A 19883-nucleotide genomic window follows, 5' to 3' on the forward strand; every position below is an offset into this window, starting at 1 on the left:
AGAATATGAATTATTTTGCTCTATCTCAGATATTATATCGAATAAATGAAAAATCAATTTTAGATATGTATATAGCAATCGATAATAAAATTTCTTATTCACAGTGCATGCAATGCTTCGAAAAAAATATTTTGGATTTAAGCAAAATTAAGGAAATTATAAAAATATTTGTCAAACAGATCGAAGCGCGTAATCATTAATCAGCTTCGTAGTACTTACGTTACAATAATTATAATCGTATAGATCGTAAGTAATACGAAAATTCTTTTTTTATTATTTAAAAAAATGTCCTAAAATCAAGTAACAAAGTAAAATAAAAAATCGATGTAAATAATCGTTGATTGCTCCATAAATATAATATGTAAAAAATATTTTTTAAAAACTGCTGCATTATGGCAATAGCCGTGAAGAAATATATCGATGACTCTACTTGTGTATTAATGTTCTTTCAATATCAAAATAAAGTCGCAATTACGTTTTAATGCCTTTGTAAGAAGGAACAAAAAATCCATATTATACCGCAAAATCTATTTATCTAATCGAAAAGTAAAAAGAAAAAAAAAACATTCAACGTTTCATTTAATCGAAAGGTTTTTTGTTTCTTCGTATAAAAATCTAAATAGATGCGCGTTTAATGCGGTTGATTTAAAATGTAATCGAATCCAAGCTTACTCCGATAAAGAATAAAAATAAGTGAAAGGGATTCTATCCAGAATAATAATAAATGAATTAGAAATTTGGAAAACCTTATAAATAGCAATTAGTTTGTTATTGTCGAAGTAATTTCAAGCGTTTGACAAAATGATTGTCAAATTTCCTCTCCTTTACGTGATTTAAAAAATTCTTATCTTATTCTTATTCCAATAATATTTGATATTACAAAAAAAAAGAAAGGAGAGATAAAATTTTGTACTTGATTTAATTAAATACAACTTAAAAAAATATATATATAAAAATAGAAAGAAAATGAAACGTTCTTGATCTTAATCTAAACAAATATTCTTTTCCCGTAATGCGTTGCAAAGGGAAAACTTGGCAAACATTCCACTGTGTTTGTTTCAGATTCATGTGTACCTTTTATTTCTTAGTGCAGCTTCAGTGGTCCCCACAATATAATACGTTTCGTGATTACGAATTTAATAGAATTTTATTTTATTCAAATAAGAAATATATTACTTATACGTAAGATAAAAGCATGAATTTAATTTAATTTCAAAAGAAAAAAAGAAAAAAAGAAAAAAGTAAAAAAATATGTATGACCAGACATTATTAATGAAAATACATAAAATATGAAATAATCATATTCGCGTACCCGAGGCAATGCAGGACTGGCGACGAGATATTACGTTGGTTAGTTTTTCAAATCTACCCCTACACCCACCACCATAAGAGCATTTCGAGTGACAATATGATAAAGTATGTATGACTAAGAGCCATTCTCGGAAGGTTCGAACATGCTGCAGGAACCTTCGAAAGTAACTCAATAGCCTATAGTTGCCCTCTTGAGCCACAGTTTGTGGGGGCCTCTTCGACATAATAGTCTCTTCTTTACTTCGTAATCACTGCTGCAGGGCATTCCTTACGCGATAGCAAGAAAATAATCTTTGGTTACAAACGTTTATCGTTCAAATATTCTGGTAACAGAATTATTACAATTAATTAAAACTGTCCCTGATTCTAAAATATAAAAGGAAACAGGCAACTCAAATACAACTGAAAAGAAAAGATCTAAATGCTTTGCATAAAAAATGATTACAGCGATTTTCGACCATGCAAAGTTTTAATTCTAATGTCACACCGTCGTAATATGACAAACTATGATAATAGAATCGTTTTTAATGTTAATGACGTACATTTTAATTAATAAAAAAATTTGTTTCATTTGTTTTTTGTTAATTATCCTAGCGAGTAGACAATCAACAAACTTGGAATCAATCGACGAGAACATTAATTCGAATGCCCCAGCAGATAATAATACTAATCGATGACCTATTAAAAACTAACATTAACCCTTCGCACTTTTCATATGGAAAAATAAAGTCGGATGAAAATAAGGTATGCAGTAGATATTATATAATGATTTGATCTCTAATAGATTTTCTTACAATACTTTGTATATCAATCGTACATTCGCGTATTCGCGATAATTAATAATTATTATATCGAATATATATATATATATATATATATATATATATATCATATCGAATATTCAAAAGAGAAAATCGCGAATCGTGCGAAGTGCTAATCTTACAAAACGAAGTATCAAATTCATCAAAGGTTTTGCCGACTGTTCGATTCAATTTCGTTTGAAATAGGATCGACATAGAAGCTAATCGATAACAAATGATTGGAAATCCCTTTGAATCATGATACATAATGAAGTAACAGAACCGTCACTAAATAAATTAACGAGGTAAGCATGACTGAAACTTAAATAAAATTTCGTGACGATTCTGTATAAATCCAGAGACGAGATTTCTCACTCTTGAGCATATCTTGCGCCTTGTCTGGGCCATACCTGCTTAAAATTAAAATTTACACATTCGCTCAGAAAAGTATGCTACCTGCCTGCCTATAACCTATATATAAAAAAATAGCAAATCGTTCGTTCCAACACACACACTCCACGATTCTCTCACATACCACCAGAGTGCAAAAACCTACACTAGAGAGCATGCCCCGGGGCACCTCCGACACCCTAGCTCAATCGCGTTTCTCACTTACATACTATATAGGCGTACGTACCATTTTGCTGTAATCGACTGTCACGTTTAATGATTATTGCGTGATATGACTAAAACAAAGAAAGAAAAAAATACTAATATGTATTAGTATATAATTGTACCAATAGCATACGAGTATTTCATCGTTATCACATCGAATTTGATCGCTCTACTTTGCAACGCGAAAAAATTTGTATAAATATATATATATATATATTTATTTATATTCAAAATTCATTTGTAAATAAAGTGTATTAAATATTTCAAGAGAAAGAATTTATCGCGGACCGACGTACGATTCACCACCTAAACGCGCACACGCATGAATCGTAAATCGGGCACAACCACTAAACAATGACAACCGCCAAATGGGGAAACTTAAAACTAAACCCATACTAACCGTTTCTCACCCATACGAGTAACACCTGGGCACACGTATAAATGAGAACGCGGAAAGAATGGGGAGAAGGAGAAACGGGGATTAGTATATATTAATTGCTGAAAATTCTAAGCTACAAATGATTAACTTATTATTGATTAAGCATACGGGCTATGATTCTACAAGTCTCTTTGTCTTTTAGCAATGACTACTCTACTCGATTATTTCTTTTTTTTTTTTTTTTTTTCAAAGCAATGACTCTACTCGAGACTTTTCTTTTATCAATTCAAATTGAGCAAATATTTAATTAATTCTAATTTAAAAATATAATGGAAAATCCTTGAACGCTCCTTCTTACAAGCGATTACTCTGATTGTTACAAAAAGATCATGCATAATATCGCTTGTAATCCAAAGACAGTCCATCGCGAATATCTTCTTGCTCATTATTTATTAGAACTCATGAATATCATGTATAATTAATATTCATGTATAATTAATTCACTACGAATTACGATGCAAATTATTAATTTATATTTCCCATGAATTCTTCCCTACTATCGCGAGGCAAAGATATTTCAAAAAATGCATTGATATATTCACAATATAAATCATTCCAAACGTTTATGAAACAAGAAGACCCTATCCTGATCTAATAAATGAATAAATAAATAAGAAAATTAAGAAAGCATTCACGATTAAATCTCCTAAAAGAAAATTTACTCGTGGTCACTCAAATGCTCTTCTACAAATTAATATTTAATTACAACCGATCACCCGTGCCGATTGGGACCTTTTGTCCACGACATGATTGAGTGATCGGAGGGACTTCAAAGTTCACTCACTACTTAGAGATGTTCTCCGATGGCTCCAAAACACACCTACTTTACAACGATCACATTGGTCACGCGATCAGAGAACTTCTTGGTTTTCCTGTTAGAAACTTCCATCGAAGAGGAGTTGTTCTCTTTTCTTCTTCTTCTTTGAAAGGAAAGAAATATTGTTGACACATCTGAAACGGAACGAAGAAAAACAAGACAATAAGTTATCTGACAATAATAAGATATCGATCCAAAATCAAATAGAATAAAACTTTTATTCCATGTATATACGTACACATATTTAATATATATATGTATATATAAAGAAACGTAATACAAAAACACTTACGTTTCTTTCGAATAGGGATTAGAGTCCAATGGCAATTGCAATGACGATACGTCTCGCGACTCCTTTTAAATTTTAACAAAATGCTGCCGAAAATAAGAAACTTGATGAGTCTCTTTCTATTGATAAATTTCTTTTACTCGACCGAAACTTTCATATACGACGAACAACAACACTGATTCTACTTCGCGATTTTTTTATTTTTATTTTACCGATACAACACACGACTCCTTCATTCGCGCACGATTACGATTACGATGACGTTCTGAAAAAAAAAAAAAAAAGAACGAAAAGAAGATTATTAGTATCATTGTTAAAAATGAAAAATCATCGAAATTATTCTGACAAGGTTTAATAGAAAAATTTACTTACTTTAAATCTTCGTTGATGCTCGCACGACGGGCATCTTACCTCAGAATGACGAGAAAGGCTAATGAAAATAAGAAACAAATAAATATTATTGTTTAAATATTATAAATTGTTATAAATCAATCGAGTTTTCGTTTATATATTGACAACTTGATTCCTTGTTTAAGATTCAAATGTATGAAAATATTATTAAATTGAAATTATTAAAAAATGTACGTGTATCACGAGCTATCTATTCTTCAAACAAATACAATATTGTATAAACATCGGTTAATTATGTTACAGTACTATATGCGCACAATACATTATTTAAATGAATGATCGATGTTACGACTGTCTATTTTGTTTTCGTTCTAGAGCGAAATCGAATTTCCTGGAAATCCAAGTAACAAACACACTCTATATAAAGGTTCTCTTTAAGTCTTTAAAAAGAGATAGTCTTACATATCTGTACGTTTGTCACACTACGTATTATATAGAATTAATTTCACCAATTCGTAGAACGCGAGAGAGTTGAAAAAATGTACGATCTTTATTAGTAGAATGTTTATATGTATGTGAGAGAAAGAAAGAGAAAAGGAATGAAAGAAAGAGAAAGAGGGAAGGAGAAAGAAAGAGAAAGAGAGAAGAAGACAGAGAGAGAGAAAGAGAGAGAGAGAGAGAGAAAGAGAAAAAAAGAGAGAGATGTATATGTTTGTATATCTATATATATACGCATACGTAAAAATTGAATACGATACGAAATATGATCGACCGCTGTTAATTAATACAAAATAATTAATTAAATAATCGGAATAAAGTAAAATATGTATCGATATCGTGAAAATATAGGTGAAAAATTCCAAAAAAAGAGATATCGCGTAATAACCCTCAAGGAGACGCCGATTTTATTTTCGCGAATATTTTTTAAACGCGACGATACCTCGATTTACGAACAATACATGTTAGAATACGCGTTTTAAGGAATCGATTGATATATAAGAGGAGAATGTACGTCGGAAAAAATATCACTAATTACCTGTAATTACGAGGACGACGACGATTCCGATGTCAACTTGGTAATGTCCTAAAATTCAACATGGCGTCTAATTCGAATTGGTTAGCATCTAACGATTCCCGCCGCGCATGCGCACAATGCTACTTTATATATAACCAATCTCCAAGCATAATTATTTCGCGCTAATATTTAAAAATATAAAAAGTTTAAAATATGACGTAAGAGTATATACATTGAAGAATATTGAATTTTCTTGATTCAAATTACAAAAAATTATATATATATATATATATTAAAACAAAATAAAAGCTGAATTTAAAAAATTTAAACACTTATATTGATGTAATTTAATTGTAATAAATGTTAAGAGATTTTTATATATAAAAACTTATTTGTTATTTTAGTTAAAATAATACGTTAGAGAAACTTCTTGCTGTACACAAGATATATTCGCATTCGTTTTTTGCTGATTATCAAGTAATATTATAACGAAAATCTTTTCCGCAATGCTTGATAAGTATGCTAGTATGTGTGCATCGAACAATAATATATGGAATTGAAAAAATTCATGAGTAATCTCGAGGATTAGAATGTTCTTGAAAACATCAATGATTAAACTTATATAATACACATATGAGTTATAAAACTGAATATATTTGCTTCTTTTTCCTCCTTGAGATATAGAAAAAAACTGTTGTATATTTTTCCTTTTCTTATCAGATACATGTATATTAAACAATTAAACATTAATATAACATTTAATTATAATATACACAGATAAGACACTAACGTAACAAAAAAACATTCCTTATTTATAAATATAAATTAATTAATTATTTGCAAATGTTATTCTCATCTAGCATTACTGTTGTCTCTTAAAATACAACTTGCGAAGAATTATTTTTACATTTGATTCATCTATTGGCTCGTATATATGTATGCGTATTCTCCTGATAGAACTACCACATGGATATACGCTTACACACACACACACATGTGTATTTTATCGGGAAATCCCTAGTGGCGGGGTAAGCGAATCCGTACGATATGCCCAAACTGAGCTCACGTTACGTTAGTCGCAGTTACATTCGCAACGCGAGTGAGTTATCTTATGATTCAAATATCAGTTACTGACTTTCATGTCAAAGAAACATCTTGTCTGAAGAAGTAAGTCCAATAATATTTTCTTTACTTTTATATCTTCTTTTTCCTATTTCACTAACATAACCTTCAAAAAGAGAAAAACATTTAACAACTACGCTTTCAAAAGAGATTTCATTCATTGATGTATGATTATTTAAATCTTTCTTAACTTTATGACTAATCGAGTACTCTTTTCTTTATGCGATTCCTTTTACAACTTTAAAAGTATAGATTAGGTATCTTAAAAATTTTTATATGCATGTTTAATTGTTGCAAATGTTATATTTCAATAAATATATACAATCTAGATTATGTTCATCTATATTTATATCGTGTTTATCTCTTTTTAACTTTAAAAATATCCAAAAAGATAAGATAAAGTGAACTACTTATTGATTCTGACATTAGATTCTATTTTAGATATGATATACATAGCTTTTAAATATTTGGAGTTTGTACCTTTTTTTTCAAAATTCTCTGAAATAAGATATATTGTTACCACTTTATTTCATTACTAACGAGAAATATTTATCACAAGTCTATACTGTGCTTATCGTTCTTTAATATTGACAATTCCAGAAAAAAGAAAAAGATAAAAGTAATGTTAAATTCTATTCTAGATAAGACACATATAACTTTCAAATATTGATAATAAATTCTTAGATATTATTTTAGATATGATATATGTAATCTTTAAGTACTTTGATTTTGTATTTTTCTTCAAAATTATCAGAAATGAGATGGACTGTTATTATTTTATTTCTATACTTGTAAAAGAAAATATAGTAATATTATAATACTACAATGATTTTATGTTGTTATACCTCATATTAAAAATCTTTAATGTTTATCTCATTTGCACAAGTGTACAAATATATATGTAGACTTTTATTTATACATGATAATGAGACTCATGTACAGTTGTCTCATTGATTGACAATATTTTATTTATTGAGAATTATGAGAATTTATTGAGAAAAGTGATTATTACATCTATCTTATAATCATATATATTTTAAATAATCATACCGCTATGGACAAACACAGTTAAAGACAGTTAGACACAGCAAAAGGTAGTTAGTTAATAATTAAATTAATAATTGATTAAAGCTTCTGATATAAAATTAAAATTAAATTTATGGTACGGTCTATGGTTTTAAACGAACTACGTATATACACACGCACACACGCATCCATTCTAGCTGTTGTATAAAATAAATGTGCTTTGAAAATCTGTACTTTGAAACCGAAGTAAAATTAAAATATATGTACATATATAGCAATGTCATTTTCCATTAAATAGCATGCTATGTTATAGTTAATGACTAAAGAAATTTAAAGACCTTCTCCGCAATAAGTTTTTATTTTTGTCAATAAAAAGAGCTATATATTAATTAATACATATATTTATTGAACAAAATTATCAAAAAAAAAGAAAATAAAGAAACAAAAAAACAAAGAAATATTTCAAAGAAATAGTCGATAAAAATTATCTTCACATTTTCCCATATTTTTCAGCCGGCTCGAAAAAAGATAATCATGTCTAATAATACAAATTGGCGATGGGTCTTATTTTATCTACTCATTGCATATACACGGTCGTCGAGTCAGGTAAAAATAAAAATTTATTATGAAGAATCAAAGAAGCAAAAAAAAAAGATCGTCTACGAGCGCTATTTAATTGTTATTAAATGTTTTATTTAAAATCAGGCATCGACGCCAGATTCAAAGAGCTATATAGCTGCGGTCGTAGAATTTGCACCGGAAAGCATGACCAATAACAGCGTATTCACTTTGCAATCCAATACATTCGAGTATGAGAAACTCATAGAAAATGCGACTAAACAGGTAAATGGATTTTTATTTAATTTCGAATAATTGTGATGTTTCATTTCAATACAATCTTTTATTCTATTTTTATTCAATTTCCGAATATGTCTTCTATCCTATATCGTATTCATTCTCCCTCTCTCCTTTGTCTCTTTTTCTCTCTTTTTTTCTTTTTGTTTTTTGCCACGTACAATTACATCGTACCATCTCCTTTCAACCTTCATTCTCACTTCCGTTCTTATTTCATTCAACTTTATCTGGTTATGCGGAAAAGGTAAGGAAACAAGACGAGGAAACTTCTTAATAGAAGAAAACTTTGTCTTGTATGAAAAGATTGATGACGAAGAATAGCTTTTAACTGAGTGTATGTACATCTATCTTACTATCGATATATAAGTGTCTCAGAACTCGGTACTATTGGAATTCTAAGACGAAATTTATAAACAAAGTTACTAATGTAACGTACGACGATTTCTTTCATTTCTTTTTCTTTTTTTTTTGGTTTTTTTTTAGAACGCCGACATCATTGTTTTTCCCGAGGATGGTATAACTAGTTATAACTTGCCAATGAAAAATGAAATGGACGCGTGGGCAACGGTGATACCCTCGGCGAAGGCAAAATATACACCTTGCGCTTCAAATATGACTGGCGTTAGCGAGGTAAATTTCATTTCTTCCTTCTTACTTTCAATATTTAATCGAAATAATCTGTCCTATTTCTTTATCTTTATATAATAAAAAAAAAAAAAATGATCTCGATTAAGTAAACGAATATCGCAAAATATCCAAGTCGAATCGAAATTTTATCTCGAGTACATATTATTTACCAAGATTTTACTTTGCGTAAAAATATACAATATATGAATCTTTTTAATGCTTGTCTCCGTTTGAAATCATTCACGCAATGTATTTGTGCACTTAGATAAGATATTTATGACAATAATAATAATTCTGAAATAGATGAGTCAATGCTACATGACAAACATACAGATAACGATAATTATTCTATAATGATCCCTAATATTACATTATTTTTAATAGTACATGTTCCTTTTTTTTCTTTTTTTTTTTTTTGTATAACTCTTTTCTTTGTTATACAGACATTGAAGAGGATATCATGCGCCGCTAAGAAAAATAAAATATACGTTGTCATTAATATAGCCGAAAAAGAAGCTTGTACGAGTAATGATTGTCCAAAAAAAAAAACATATTATTATAACACCAACGTTGTATTCGATCGCAATGGCACAATAATCGCAAAGTACAACCTTCAAATAATAATTTTTAATATATCGAACGAAGAGATAAATAATATTTTGAATCAATACGATATTTTTCACTTGTAGATATCGCAAAATAAATCTCTATATAGAGCCTGAGTTTGATCGTCCGAAACATCCAGAAGTGGTAACGTTCGATACGGATTTTGGTGTTAAATTCGGAACGTTCATTTGTTTCGATATTATGTTCGCAGAACCTGCCTTGAGTTTAACAAGAGATCTTGAAATTAACGATATTGTTTTTACAACGGCATGGTTCTCTGAGACTCCATTTTTAACTGGTGCGTCAAATTAAAATTTAATTAAAACTAATTATAAATTCTCTCTTTCTCTCTCTCCTCTCTCACACTTTATTCTAACTATATAATAACGAAATAAATTCATTTATTGCAGCCGTTCAAACACAAGCAGGTTGGGCGTACGCGGAGAATGTAAATCTTTTGGCAGCTGGATACAATAATCCCTCAAGGGGTAGTACCGGCAGCGGTATTTACTTAGGTAAGATTATCTACTTCGTAACTAGTAAAATAATTAGAATTATAAATCAATTTAATGTTAAGATATTAATCGAAATAACGTAAAAAATAACGGATGATATTGAACATGTTGATATCGTAAACAAAAAAATTTTATTTAGGTCGCAATGGGCCGAGCAAAGCCATAATGTTATTTAACCAAACTACCAAATTATTAGTCGCGGAAGTTCCTAAGATGAAGGCTCTGTCATTGAAGAGTCAAGAAATTCCAGAGTCGAAAGAGAACAAACACGCTCATATTCACGATGAATTAAGAAGAAAACGCGAAGTAGTCGAAGAGTCTTTGAAATTATTACGCGATAATGTTAGTTTATATCAGACAGAAATATTGAACGGCAATGCTACGAAGACCTTGTGCCATAATAATCATTGTTGCAATTTCACGATACAAATGCCTAACGTAGATCCGAATGTACAATACCGAATAGTTGTTTTTAATGGGATACGTAATTTAGCGAAAATACGTTGGATTGGTGCACGCTTCTGCGCGGTAATACAATGTTCCGATAATAACATCGAATCTTGCGGATCCGTTGTGAATTCTACAGCGACTTTCGATGAAATCAGAATATCAGGAAAATTCGAAGACTCGAGAAATTCTTTGATTATGCCAAACACTTTGAACAAATTATTATTGCCGTTACAAAACTGGACGTACGAGGAATATGTGCACGGCACTCACAAACACGTATCTATATATACGAACGTAACGATGACGAACCCGATAACATTCGGTATTTATTCCAGAGATTACGATAGGGATATCAAGAGTACTGCTTCTTCAAACAATATCGCCTATTTGTTTTCGATTCTAATGGCATTCCTATTGGCCCGTTTCTTATAATTGTTTCAACTACGACCTTCATTCAAAGGCTTCCATATATATATATATATATGCGTATGTATATATAAGTGATTTTTTTTATATTTTCAGTTAATAGCTACGTGTTTATACTTTAAATGTTTCGGAATATAAAATATTTATATTTTTGAAACATAAACGGTATTTTTGTCTGTGATGTCTCAATGTATTATGTATTATGTGAGAAGTATATAAAATATAATTCTATCTTATAAAATATATTTATCTTGTTGTTTAAACAATTTGGACTATATTCTTGAAAGTATCACTCAACCAACAAGGTTCTTCGTTAACCCTGATTTTATAATGGTTTACGCCAGCGATGAGTACAAGCGGTAATTCTCCATCGATTTTGACGAACAAGGTCTCGTTTTAAAGACGAAGGTTCAAGCAAGTACATACCTCTTCTGAATTTTTAAAAAAGCTTCGTTTTCTTCGAAAAATATCGTGTCGAAAAATTAATCTTTCTTTCACATATTTTTATCAGCCATTTTCTTTATACCGCAGTTAGTAAATAATAAATCCATCTAACGATTATTTGAATACGCTTTAGCTATTTCTATAAGATTAATTAAAAAACAAATGGTATCAAATTTGTACGATTAATTAAAATTTGAAGCTTTTTCAATTAAGCTGTTTTCAGATTATTGAAACGTATAATCTGGCTTTTTCTTTTTTTTCTTTTGCTTTTGTCAGATGTATTATTATTTTTGCGACATACAAAAGTTTCTATCACACGCTAACTCGATTATTAAATTACGCGTTAGAGAGGTATAACCTACATAAACTTGATACATCGATGCGATAGGTGTATAGTTTCCCTTGTAGTTCATATTTTGTTTATAATTGTTACTGAACTCACATACGCTACGAGGTTAAGATAGTAAACAGCTTTAAATAATCGAATATTGCGTCATTTGTCGTAATAACAATAATTCTAAAACAATTGAAATGAAAACATTTGAAATTCAGGATAAACTTAACCTGATAAAATTATTGAAAATTTTTCCACATAAATATCAAAAATGTGGAAAAAGACAATGATACTCGCAAATACGATTATAGACTTAACTTCAAAAATAGCAAGAAAAAAAAGATGTTTACCAGCGTCGGTTGTAACTTGTGATCCAAGTAAGCGAAAAGAAATAATATCTGAAATATATGAAATCATTACAAACGATATTTTTATTTTTAGACAGATATGCCCATTCTGACATCCCATTTCCAGACTTTAAAGACATCTTAAAGAAAGATAAAAAACCGCTCGATGCAAATGAAAATCAAAAATGTTTAACTTATGGCGTATCTTTTAGTACATTTCATTATACGTTCATAATATTTCTTTCTTATTAAATAATATTCAAAATATAAATATATAATTTATGTTTTGTAGTTGCCGGAGTAACTTGTATGTACGGTTTAAAGTCTCATGTATTGCATTATTTATTGTTTTTGGCACCGTCTCGAGATGTTCTAGCTACTGCTCAATCAGAAGCCACATTAACTAATATACCCGAAGGGAAAGTTGCGATTGTTAAGTGGCGAGGAAAACCAGTTTTTCTTTATCATAGGTAATTTATTATTATATTATATATTATATTATATATAATATATATTATTATTATGTAAATTTAAAAGTATATAAAAGGAAATATAAAATGTAGCTTTTTATTGCTATTAGACCACAAAATGTTATTGATCAAGAAAGAGAAGTTGATGTATCAATTTTGAGAGATCCTGAAACGGATGAAGAAAGAGTGAAAAAACCTGAATGGTTAATTGTCATAGGAGTTTGCACTCATTTAGGATGCATACCTATTCCTAATTCTGGTATGATTCCAGGAGGTTTCTTTTGTCCTTGTCATGGATCTCATTATGATGGAGCCGGTCGTGTACGAAAAGGACCAGCACCTCTTAATCTTCCTGTTCCTAAATACGAATTTATTAGCGATGAAAAAATAATTATCGGTTAATCGGCTGTATCAGCTTTTTATTCATGTCGAATAACTCGTATTTAAGGAATTAACTATAAGTTTTGACAGTATCTGTATCGACTTCATGATAAAAATAAAAAACAGATATCTAGTTTTATACTTACATATACGTAATTCTTATAAAAGTGAAGTATTACTTATTAAACTTGCTTAGAGCATCTAAATGGCAATCATTTTATGATTGCCAAGAGACAATATTTAAAGTGCCGATTTAAAGATGTTCGTTTAAAAATATAAGTTACTAAACGAATTGTGTCATGCTAATTATCGAATATATTGGAAACTATTATGAAATAATATGGCCACAGACTATAAGCCGCTTTGCTCCCACTTCCCACGGGGAATACGAAAGTAGAAGGGATATGTATGCGCAGTAGGATACTGCGCCGCTCGCATCGACCAATCAGAAGCTCGCAACGTCGTAGCTGTAATATGGCATACGTACACGTTGTGTTTACGTTTAGTCGATTTTATTCCACGAAGCTCGTAGCGTCTCCTTCTACGATACATTCGTTTTCGAAGAAGTATTTTTTTACGCAGTGATCTCTCGAGTCGTCGATCGTAATTACAACTGTATAATTAAACACGTTTAGTACGTATTATAAAATATAATATAATACAAAGTTCGCAAAAATGACTCCACCTATGGAGAGAATCCAAATCTTAGAAACTATCGAAAAAGATATTATCGTTTGTTTACAAAGTGCAGGTACATTTAGAACGTAATATTAATATTTCGTACTATCGTTAGATATATTTTTTATGGTTATACAAATATTCGTATATCGTTATAGGCCAAGCGTTTATGGAATTGAGTAAGGAAAAATCTAGTTTAAAGCAAGCAGAAGCCCAAACTCATCAATTTTTGAAAACTTTAGGCCACGTGGAATCGAAATTGAGCGAACAAATTAATTATCTGACGCAAGTTTCGACAGGTTTGTAAATACTAAGATTCATAACCTTTTATTGATAACGTCCGCATTATCAATAATATCAGCAGAATTATTCTATGTTTATAATCATAATCTCGTATTAAATTTTTTATTCGATATCAGGTCAACCACACGAAGGATCTGGATATGCGAGTCAAAAGGTTTTACAAATGGCATGGCATAGGTTAGAACATGCTCGCAGTAGAGTAAATGAATTGGAGCGCATAAAAAATAAACCGAGATAAAAAACTGATTTAAAGAAATATATATTTATAGATACATGTTCCGAATATAACAGTGATTATATTTAGGAGGTATCGTCATGTATCATAAAACGTTATAATAAATTAATTTCTTATTTTTATTAAATCTAATACTTTTTATGTATCATCTTTCAAATCAGCTGTTATTAACAAGATGTAGTACAAGATTATACCGATTTGAAAATATGATCTAATTTACAATGTATGTAAAATAGGCACATGATGAAACCTTTATTTATTCACGAATGAACGAGTTACTATAAAAATAGATAAATAACATTTTACTATCTTAACATTACGTAATCTATGTTATAAACTTAAAAATATCTGAAAACATTCCAAGTACGATGCATCCTTTTGAGCGTTAAGATGCACGCGAGTAGCAAAAATTAAATTTAAATTTGGAAAATTTCTTTCCTGAATGTTAATTATAAATTTTAAGATATGGAACTATCCATAGCAGCCATACTGCGTTTTACAGTAGCAGCTAACGAAAGTCGAGATCTTCTTTCTTCGTCTAATTGTTTAGTAAGTAATGACATTTGTGACTGTAAATCTGTCATTTGATTTTTTAAAGTTTTTACAGTTTCCGATAACGACCTAAACGACATAACATTAGAATTAAACAGATAATTCTTAAGTAAGATATTAAAAATAAGTTAAAAGAATGTACCGATCAGCACGAGTGTCCCAATTTACACCCTTCTTATGCATCGAAGATGCATCGCGTGTTCTTTGCCATTCGACATCCATCATAGCTACGATTTAAAATTTATTATAATAAATGTGTAATATATACATATCTTATAATAAAAAAAAAAACATATACTTACAATTAGATTCGTTGGAATTCATGGTAAATCTACTATTGACAGAAAGACAGTAACTTTCTATTATTTTTAGAATAATTGCATCTTCTTCAAATTGACGTTCATCTGTTAGAACAAAACACTGTAGTGAATAACAGAGTTTCTTCTACTGATCGCATAAATCTTTTGCTCGTACAGGATGCAATAATAAAAAAGAAAGTTATTATATATGTACGTGATTTTACCAAATGTCTTGAGTGTATATAAAGGTGGGGCTGGACGTAACGAAGCGATACTCCAAGGAGTCTTAATCCCTGGAGATAAACAATGATCCGCTGCCGACCGCTGGCGTTTCCCGTTCATTTGACTGTTCATCTGTAGAAAATAAATGTATAAAATAATGTTTTACAAACATTGACAACAACGACGCATAGAATTTTCTATTTTGTATCTATAATGAATTGTAAAAAGCATTCGGAGCACACGCCCTACCTACAAAAAAAAAAAAGAAAAGAAAAAGAATTGACTAAACTAAGAAAGAAAATGGGCACGATGCATATTCATCAAACGAGTGTGAAAAGGTCAAATAATAATGATAATTTCTACGTGATTCGTGTTCTTTCCCAGTTATATGTATTTTATGAACAGTTATGTTAGCAAAGCAAAAGCATTCTTCACACAACATGGCTGTGAAATAGAAGCATAAAATCATCGATGATAAATGATTATTAGTGGTGAAATCAATGAAGGAAATCAATCCAATTGAGAAAAAGAAAAAAAAAAGAAACAGCCATGCCATGGAAGCTTGCCTCGTTCTGTGCATCCTGACAATGGAATTGTTTTCTTGAGCCACCAATGAGCATATAATCCAGATCTATAAACTTGACCCGTTTGTTCAGGTTGTTCTTCGATAGTTGGTTGTACCGGACGGACCGTTCGTTTTCCCCTTCTTTTAGCATTACTTTGATGTAAATGTGGAATTGGTTCTGTAAACCTTTTCTGCTTAATATTTTCATAATCTCTTGTCGTCAGAACTACAATGTTCTTCTCCGTTTCTTCCTTCGCATCGTCAAATGCATCTTTTACATCTTTTTTAATATAGCTGGAAGAAGGCTTAACCAAATGCGACATCTTATTAATATTTTCTGACGAGGGGAATGAACGTTCGCTATCTCTCGGCGTAGAACCAAACGGGGAAGTACAAATGCATTGATGTTCAAACTTATTTTCATCGATTTCGCTTTCACTGTGAGATGTTCTTACTGGATCTATGTATTTACTATGACTGCATCTTTGAGACTTGTAACAGGAACTAAGCTCTGTCGAGTTTAAGTGATAACTTTCAGCCATTCCAGAATCTGACGAATGCAAACTGGTAGTAGGACATAAGTGTTGATCGTTTCTTAGATTTCCATTATCGGCTTTGTTTACGCGTGTTACAGGATCTTGAACAGTGAGTTTTGAGATGTCTGGTATTTTCGGATAAAGCTCGACAACGTCCCAACATTTTATCGTACCGCCACAAGGCATATGTTCGCGTGGTATATCTAAATTTTCTCGATAATGATCGTGCGTTCGCGGTAGTAAAATTGGCACTGCAGAATTACTTGTAGAAAGTAATATATTTGGCAGGACGTGGCTCGTTGTACGACCAGCTGGTAAACTCTTGCTGGTTTCAAACGTAGAACGATCCCCGTAAGCGGCCCTCGATGCGAAGTTCGTGAGAGAATTACTTTCTACACCAAAGGTACGGAGATCTGTATTCCCAACCTCGTATCTGACATCGAGCGTTAAAGTAGATTTACGAAGTATTTTTGGCGGATCTTGAGTATTTTCATTATCGATAATAGTTTCACAATCGGAGATACATTCGCTACTTTTGTTAGGAAAAATAGTATATGTTACGTTACATCTGCGCATCTTTACGTTACTTAAATCCGGCTTTAGGACATATTGTATATAAAGCAGCTTTTTCATTAATTCGACTTCTATAATCTTTTTCCTCACGAGCTTTGCAAAGTATCTCGAGAGCCGCGTATACGGAGGATGATTATAACTCACTCGAGGCATCGTTGGTGATTTCAACACATTGGTACCCTGCTCTTGGACTAGAAGCTCAATCCAACGTTGCCTCTCTTCTTTACTTGCACACAATACTGTTATATTTTCAATCATTGGTCCTACGAGAAAGAAAGAATGTAGATAAGATTTATCTGTAGAAAGTTAGATCGCAGAAATGACTATACCCGTTATTTCAAAAGCATTCCTTATCTCATCGGTATCCTCTGTTGCCGTAACATTAATGCCTGTCAGCGGAAGCTTTCCCTAGGAATAGTTAGAACTTAGATGGATAAATTCGTACGTAGAAAGTAGTATACCGTAGACGATCTTTTGAAATAATAGTACCTCATAAATGAAAGAACTCATTCTTGGACTGGTACTCAATACTAACAACGTAGAGGGAAAGAGGACGAAATATCTGTCCCTTCTATCGACTCCTGTCGCCAGAGTCACAGATCCAACGTGAAGGATTTCACCGAGAGAACTTAATTCTTCTCCTTCCCAACCTTTAATGCCACTAGTTAATACCTGTAGTGCTAATTCACGCTGTTTACGTATCGAAGAACAAGAATCCTGTTAACGATATGCTTTGATAATAACATCTTTTATACATTATACACGGACAAATTTTATGACAAATATCAATTTTACCGCTATTTCTCTATAAACCGCTATACTTCGTTGAGTGTCTCCTCTATCAGGATGATTTTTTTCTGTATACCTTTCTAATTCTTGTAGCATGGCGGAATACTTGTCTAATCTTCTAAATGGTTTACTAAGACCAGTCGTTAAAACTAATATTCCTGGAGAGATCGCACCGCTATCTTCCATAAATTCATTCAATTCGTCTCTGTAAAAAATAATTCTTGTATTCGATAGAAACTTGTATTTAAGGAAGGAGGAGAGAGGAAAATGATAAGAATAATATACGATGTATTTTTTACCTGTATCTATCCAGAATGCAGACCGCTTGCGGATGATTGTTACAATATGCGGTATGAATAGATTTTAATCTTGGAGCAAGCGTTAAAAACAAATTTCCTATTCTACCAGCTATACCTTGTAGAATGGTAGCTTCCAAATTTGTAAGAAGACGTTGATGCATTTCCAAAACTTCATGTATATTACCTAATAACTGTTTGTACTCTTCTTTTTTTAATCTACGATCGTAACAGTTGATTTATGATTATAATAGTACGAAGAATGTAACGTTAGACGAATAATATCAGACACCACGAGACTTACATATTTGATGATTCTAAAGGTTGCAAAAAATTAGTAACTAAGCCTTGCAATTCCGCTACGTTAATTCTTTCGGAATCCACGATGTCTTTTATTACTATATCGCGATTAAGTTTCTGATGAACTGGTGATTCTGGTAGACCTTTCTCCGAGGGTACTTTAACGGAAGAAAGTCCATTGTCTGCAATAATATACATTCTTATGTAACAAAAATTGAATCAAATCTGAATATAATACAATCGTATGTAAGATCATTTATCTAATATAGTTGTTGTACAAGACAAGTAAAAAATGATAAATCTCACCTGGTACTCTATGCTCTTTGACGTAGTTGGATGGAAACCATCCAGTTTTATCGTGCAACGTACCCTCCCACCAACCTTCATCGTCCGTTTGAGTTATCGTTATTATATCACCTTTCTTAAAGCACAACTGTAAATTACAATCCAAATTTGAGCTGTATTGGATCGACTTATCTGTAAATCATTATTTTTACTAGATAAGATCTCACATACTTCATCGTTATTCTTTCCCTTAAAGGAAAAGAGTGCTGTCACAAACTTAGGTGCATCAGGTTTTGACATAACTATGGATATTTTGCAAATATCTTGAAGATTAATAAAATGACGACAAGCGAATAGTCAGAAAACGAATCACATTTAAATGTGAGAATATTTTGCAAACTCGAAACGTAATTATTGTATATACTTTTTATACACTGAACAGAGTAAGTGCAGTGACAGTACAATCACTATTTAAGATTCAATTATTTACATTATTATAACAATACCAAGGGGCTACTTTATGTCCATTAATAAATATGACACATTATGATCCTAATCCGGTCCAATCACACTGAATTCTATCTATATAATGCTTATAAAGTGCAATTGCAGACATTACATTTATATATCTTGCCAACCTATACCTGCTACAAAGTATTCTATAAATAACTCGGCCTTTGCATCACATGACCATGTTTACTGGTATGTTCTTGACAGCGCCGTGCTTATGAAATGGCACTAATTTCTTGGATTTTTCGTTTATAGACAAAAATTGATATCTTTGTCATAATCATTAGCAACGAAGCTAAATAATCTAATAATAATAAATTCTACGTTATAAAATATATCGTCGTACAAGCTATGTTGAAATTTATAGGACTAACGTGAAATTTTTATTTGTAGAGTCTTACCTTAATCTCTTTATATATTCATTAAAATACGTTTTATTATCGCGTCAATAGAATAATAATAATAATAATAATAATGTATATTATCGTCGGTTACGTTCG

At 31.0% G+C, this 19883-nt stretch overlaps 4 protein-coding genes and 2 long non-coding RNA genes across 9 annotated transcripts; 3 read left to right on the forward strand and 3 right to left on the reverse strand.

Annotated features, from left to right (window-relative positions):
* Positions 1–1217: 1217 nt before the first annotated feature.
* Positions 1218–6664, reverse strand: LOC127064750 (uncharacterized). Its single transcript, XR_007781821.1, has 4 exons — positions 5659–6664; positions 4644–4701; positions 4275–4536; positions 1218–4116 (listed from the first exon to the last, which is right to left on the reverse strand). It is a non-coding gene; the product is annotated as an uncharacterized LOC127064750 (long non-coding RNA).
* Positions 6652–11507, forward strand: LOC127064742 (vanin-like protein 1). Of its 2 annotated transcripts, XM_050996244.1 has the most exons (8): positions 6652–6804; positions 8299–8391; positions 8491–8628; positions 9124–9270; positions 9711–9871; positions 9957–10171; positions 10284–10388; positions 10528–11507. In XM_050996244.1, exons 2-8 carry the CDS (start codon positions 8320–8322, stop codon positions 11268–11270), a joined length of 1581 nt encoding a protein of 526 aa, XP_050852201.1. In that variant the 5' UTR covers positions 6652–6804; positions 8299–8319; the 3' UTR covers positions 11271–11507. The 2 variants fall into 2 exon arrangements, with proteins under 2 accessions (XP_050852201.1, XP_050852203.1); XM_050996246.1 differs by lacking the exons at positions 8299–8391; positions 8491–8628 and having other exon boundaries at positions 6671–6804.
* A 145-nt stretch (positions 11508–11652) lies between these two features.
* LOC127064746 (cytochrome b-c1 complex subunit Rieske, mitochondrial-like) lies at positions 11653–13407 on the forward strand. Its single transcript, XM_050996266.1, has 4 exons — positions 11653–12419; positions 12484–12600; positions 12682–12859; positions 12970–13407. Exons 1-4 carry the CDS (start codon positions 12314–12316, stop codon positions 13259–13261), a joined length of 693 nt encoding a protein of 230 aa, XP_050852223.1. The 5' UTR covers positions 11653–12313; the 3' UTR covers positions 13262–13407.
* Positions 12843–13535, reverse strand: LOC127064749 (uncharacterized). Its single transcript, XR_007781820.1, has 3 exons — positions 13387–13535; positions 13104–13217; positions 12843–13025 (listed from the first exon to the last, which is right to left on the reverse strand). It is a non-coding gene; the product is annotated as an uncharacterized LOC127064749 (long non-coding RNA).
* Positions 13536–13712: 177 nt separating this feature from the next.
* LOC127064747 (mediator of RNA polymerase II transcription subunit 11-like) lies at positions 13713–14583 on the forward strand. The gene is made up of 3 exons (XM_050996267.1): positions 13713–13991; positions 14077–14217; positions 14338–14583. Exons 1-3 carry the CDS (start codon positions 13916–13918, stop codon positions 14457–14459), a joined length of 339 nt encoding a protein of 112 aa, XP_050852224.1. The 5' UTR covers positions 13713–13915; the 3' UTR covers positions 14460–14583.
* A 101-nt stretch (positions 14584–14684) lies between these two features.
* LOC127064741 (rho guanine nucleotide exchange factor 7) lies at positions 14685–19559 on the reverse strand. 3 transcript variants are annotated; one of them, XM_050996242.1, is made up of 12 exons: positions 19105–19549; positions 18895–19021; positions 18593–18770; positions 18292–18507; positions 17999–18197; positions 17693–17920; positions 17533–17611; positions 17348–17466; positions 15532–15661; positions 15311–15412; positions 15151–15235; positions 14685–15077 (listed from the first exon to the last, which is right to left on the reverse strand). In XM_050996242.1, the coding sequence occupies exons 1-12, from the start codon at positions 19171–19173 to the stop codon at positions 14915–14917; spliced, it is 1695 nt and encodes a 564-aa protein (XP_050852199.1). In that variant the 5' UTR covers positions 19174–19549; the 3' UTR covers positions 14685–14914. The 3 variants fall into 3 exon arrangements, with proteins under 3 accessions (XP_050852199.1, XP_050852198.1, XP_050852200.1); XM_050996241.1 differs by lacking the exons at positions 14685–15077; positions 15151–15235 and having other exon boundaries at positions 16096–17466; positions 19105–19559; XM_050996243.1 differs by lacking the exons at positions 14685–15077; positions 15151–15235; positions 15311–15412; positions 15532–15661 and adding an exon at positions 16699–17022 and having other exon boundaries at positions 19105–19555.
* Positions 19560–19883: the final 324 nt, after the last annotated feature.

The sequence above is a fragment of the Vespula vulgaris genome, chromosome 6 (genome assembly GCF_905475345.1).
Source record: "Vespula vulgaris chromosome 6, iyVesVulg1.1, whole genome shotgun sequence".
NCBI lineage: Eukaryota > Metazoa > Arthropoda > Insecta > Hymenoptera > Vespidae > Vespula > Vespula vulgaris.

Coding starts and splice junctions, on each gene's coding strand:
- LOC127064742 (XM_050996244.1), top strand. CDS start 8,320: ATGTCTAATAATACAAATTGGCGATGGGTCTTATTTTATCTACTCATT. Junction 10,172..10,283: donor TGAGACTCCATTTTTAACTG/GTGCGTCAAATT, acceptor CATTTATTGCAG/CCGTTCAAACACAAGCAGGT. Junction 10,389..10,527: donor CGGCAGCGGTATTTACTTAG/GTAAGATTATCT, acceptor AATTTTATTTAG/GTCGCAATGGGCCGAGCAAA.
- LOC127064746 (XM_050996266.1), top strand. CDS start 12,314: ATGTGGAAAAAGACAATGATACTCGCAAATACGATTATAGACTTAACT. Junction 12,420..12,483: donor GGTTGTAACTTGTGATCCAA/GTAAGCGAAAAG, acceptor TTTTATTTTTAG/ACAGATATGCCCATTCTGAC. Junction 12,860..12,969: donor CCAGTTTTTCTTTATCATAG/GTAATTTATTAT, acceptor TATTGCTATTAG/ACCACAAAATGTTATTGATC.
- LOC127064747 (XM_050996267.1), top strand. CDS start 13,916: ATGACTCCACCTATGGAGAGAATCCAAATCTTAGAAACTATCGAAAAA. Junction 13,992..14,076: donor CGTTTGTTTACAAAGTGCAG/GTACATTTAGAA, acceptor ATATCGTTATAG/GCCAAGCGTTTATGGAATTG. Junction 14,218..14,337: donor TCTGACGCAAGTTTCGACAG/GTTTGTAAATAC, acceptor ATTCGATATCAG/GTCAACCACACGAAGGATCT.
- LOC127064741 (XM_050996241.1), bottom strand. CDS start 19,173: ATGTCAAAACCTGATGCACCTAAGTTTGTGACAGCACTCTTTTCCTTT. Junction 17,921..17,998: donor CGGTTTATAGAGAAATAGCG/GTAAAATTGATA, acceptor TATCGTTAACAG/GATTCTTGTTCTTCGATACG. Junction 17,467..17,532: donor GAATGCTTTTGAAATAACGG/GTATAGTCATTT, acceptor TCTTTCTCGTAG/GACCAATGATTGAAAATATA.